Source organism: Eurytemora carolleeae, unplaced genomic scaffold (genome assembly GCF_000591075.1).
Source record: "Eurytemora carolleeae unplaced genomic scaffold, Eaff_2.0 scaffold995, whole genome shotgun sequence".
NCBI classification, from domain to species: Eukaryota; Metazoa; Arthropoda; class Copepoda; order Calanoida; family Temoridae; genus Eurytemora; species Eurytemora carolleeae.
This window is the reverse complement of record NW_019396885.1, coordinates 47,847-50,793: the sequence shown is the minus strand read 5'-3', so window position 1 is coordinate 50,793 and position 2,947 is coordinate 47,847. Positions and strand designations below refer to the sequence as shown.

At 38.5% G+C, this 2,947-nt stretch overlaps 2 protein-coding genes across 2 annotated transcripts; both read left to right on the top strand.

Moving 5' to 3' along the window:
- The first annotated feature begins 2 nt into the window (after positions 1–2).
- LOC111709750 (methyltransferase-like protein 23) lies at positions 3–1,846 on the top strand. Its single transcript, XM_023483647.1, has 4 exons — positions 3–476; positions 727–828; positions 1,243–1,326; positions 1,390–1,846. The coding sequence occupies exons 1-4, from the start codon at positions 27–29 to the stop codon at positions 1,822–1,824; spliced, it is 1,071 nt and encodes a 356-aa protein (XP_023339415.1). The 5' UTR covers positions 3–26; the 3' UTR covers positions 1,825–1,846.
- LOC111709753 (acyl-CoA-binding domain-containing protein 6-like) lies at positions 1,789–2,851 on the top strand. Its single transcript, XM_023483649.1, has 2 exons — positions 1,789–2,326; positions 2,635–2,851. The coding sequence occupies exons 1-2, from the start codon at positions 1,811–1,813 to the stop codon at positions 2,812–2,814; spliced, it is 696 nt and encodes a 231-aa protein (XP_023339417.1). The 5' UTR covers positions 1,789–1,810; the 3' UTR covers positions 2,815–2,851.
- The last annotated feature ends 96 nt before the right edge of the window (positions 2,852–2,947 follow it).

The following is a 2,947-nucleotide window of genomic DNA, read 5'->3' as shown; positions in this document are numbered from 1 at the left end:
TTGAACAATGCTAGAAATGTTCTTCAATGGATAGATCTTACCCGGAGCAGGGTTCTTCTAATCTAGTCAATTATACTTCCAGTGAGAACTCACAGGACGAGGAATCAAGGTTCGGATCAGATTCTCCGGGTCCTTCAGGTACTGCGGGATCCAACCAGGAGCGGGATCAACGCGGAGAAATATCCAAGGACAGTTTAGATTCAAGTTTTACAGATGATTTCAGTGATGACGAGAGTATTTGTAGATCTCCGGCTAAATCTCCGTTGAAAAGATCCCGGCTAGCGGCCGGACTAACTCGGAAGAAAAGATTAGAACCAGACTCCGATGAGGGTTCCGGAGCAGACGGAGAAACTGAACCTCGTCTTCCAACAGATCAGGATTTCCAGTTTACTGAACCAAAATTCAGAAAGAAAAAGTTCATTTTTCATCATTTCTTAAGGAATGAGAGTGGAGGTTGTGTTCCGGATCAAACTAAGGTTAGTCTTACCTGATTAACGAACTATAATAGTATTCTCGGCCGCGGGAATTATTCTCAAAATATGTTCATAAAAATTGCTATCCCGCCTCATATTAAATATTTTTGTTAGTTTGTTTAAACTATATTTGAATTTTTCACCCTGAAGTTTTGAAAATCTTGGAAAAATTCACCACTTCTATGAGATGATTTCATTTTCATTCTTTTTTTAAATTAAGTATAATTTTTATTTATTATTTTTGCAATACTAGGATCCTGTTGAAGTGACAATCCCTGAGCAGCTTGCAGCAAGCTACGGTTTATATATCTGGCCTTCATCACCAGTCCTAGCTTGGTATATTTGGCTTCATCAGGTCAGATCATCTACAATTGGTATTTTTTCCCCCCCCCCCTGATCATATACAAGAATAGAAGAGCAATTACTCTCATAGCTCAGCTCATTTAAAAACCTCTTCACCAACACTTTTCTAATAAAAATAATAATGAAATAAGTTATTAAGATAACAGTATCAAAACAGTTTTTTAACAAACCCAACGAAAATAAATAATTCTTTTTAATTAAGTGTTAAAGATCTGCCATTATACCAATATTCTTAATCTCTATAATTTTGCAACCTGATAATTGATGAAATCTTAATCTTTGACTTTTTGATCTAGTAGAAATCGTAGTTTGAAATATCAGAGGTCTACGATATCAGGTTGCAAAGATATCAGGAGTCTAAAGTGAGTGATCATGTCCTGTCTGATTCTCTAATTTTAAATTCTAGGATAATCTGCGAGGTAAGCAAGTATTGGAGCTCGGCGCCGGAACTGCTCTACCAGGACTACTCTCCGCTAAACTAGGTTGCAAGGTTGGTTAAAATAGATTTCAAAATTGTAATATTTTTATGTTTTAGATATTTAATTTATTTTAGGTCATTCTTACAGATAGTTTAAACCTTCCTCATTGTTTGGAGAACTGTAGAGAGGGAGTGAGATTAAACAACCTGGAGGAGAGTGTATCCATCCAACCTTTGACCTGGGGAGCATTCTCTTTACAAACCCTCCGGCTCAAGGGCCGTGTTGATCTCATCCTTGGTTCCGATCTATTCTTTGATCCGGACGTGTTTGAACCCCTGCTGGTCACGGTGAGTTGGATCTTGAGAAATAATCCTGGATCTGAGTTTATCTGCACAGTTCAAGAGCGGGCTGCAGACTGGAGTATTGAAGGATTACTCCTGAAGTGGAAGCTCTCCTGCTCCTATATATATCCGGCGGATTTTCTCCGAGGAACAGGGATCAATGAAACCGATCTGACCGGAAACCATCAAATATTTATTTTAAAGATAACCAACAATGGAGGAGTTTGATGCAGCGTGTAAGTATGTTCGAGGGATTGCTGGAAGGTTGGAGAACAATGATCTACTCTACTTCTATGCTAGATATAAACAGGTTACTGAGGGAGTTTGCAACACACCTAAACCCTCCTTCTACCAGCTCTCAGAGAAGAGTAAATGGTTTGCCTGGACGGAGTTAGGAAACCTGGATAAATGCGTAGCGAGGGATGAATATATTGAGAAGTTGGATATCCTTGAACCTGAGTGGAGAGGAAAGGAAGCTCAGGATCCAACTGCAGGCTGGATTAGTGTAAGCTGTCCTAGGCCTGAGGAACAGGTTCCGGAGCAGGATAAAACTATCTGGGATCGGGTTCGGGACGGAGATCTGGATATACTGAAAAAGATCCTGACTGTGGAGAATGTACGATGCAAGGATGAGAACGGGATGAGCCTACTCCACTGGGCGGCAGATAGAGGGATGACTGAGGTTGCGGAGCTTTTAATAAGTCTAGATAAAACACTAATTAATCTTCAGGTAGATACTTTGTGTTAGTAACCAGAAACTCAGTCCATTGCGTTGCTCTTCTTACTTACTTATTTATTCGCGTCTCTCCATTTTGGTGAATACGGCCATGATGCTATTCTATTATTCGGGGGTTTCACTTTAGGTTCCCTTTTTTAAGATTTCAATTTTTTTTTCTTCAAAAGAGTATTATTTTGGCGTCTCTATTCTCGGTCTATACCACCTTAATTTTAGAATTTTTTTATATTCAGAAAATTATGACAGATACACCTAAATATGTTATGATTTTTGAATAACTTATTATCAATCTCTTTTTCAAGGATGATGATGGGCAGACTGCTCTACACTACGCTACCAGCTGCACCCACCTGGAGATGGTTCGGTTCCTACTCAAGGTCGGAGCAGATCCTTCTCTTCAGGATACAGACGGTGTTACACCCTGTTCGTTGGATTCAAATCCACAAATAAAAGAAATGTTTCTCCAATTAAACACTGTATAGTCTCTGTCTTAAGCTTAATATATTTGATACACTTGTATATGTTTGTAATTCACTGCGATAATCATATTGAGCTTAAATATTCAAGTTCGGAATATTTATTGTTATTGTAATAAACTACTAATTATTTATATAA

Coding starts and splice junctions, on each gene's coding strand:
- LOC111709750 (XM_023483647.1), top strand. CDS start 27: ATGGATAGATCTTACCCGGAGCAGGGTTCTTCTAATCTAGTCAATTAT. Junction 477..726: donor GTGTTCCGGATCAAACTAAG/GTTAGTCTTACC, acceptor TTGCAATACTAG/GATCCTGTTGAAGTGACAAT. Junction 1,327..1,389: donor CCGCTAAACTAGGTTGCAAG/GTTGGTTAAAAT, acceptor AATTTATTTTAG/GTCATTCTTACAGATAGTTT.
- LOC111709753 (XM_023483649.1), top strand. CDS start 1,811: ATGGAGGAGTTTGATGCAGCGTGTAAGTATGTTCGAGGGATTGCTGGA. Junction 2,327..2,634: donor AAACACTAATTAATCTTCAG/GTAGATACTTTG, acceptor CTCTTTTTCAAG/GATGATGATGGGCAGACTGC.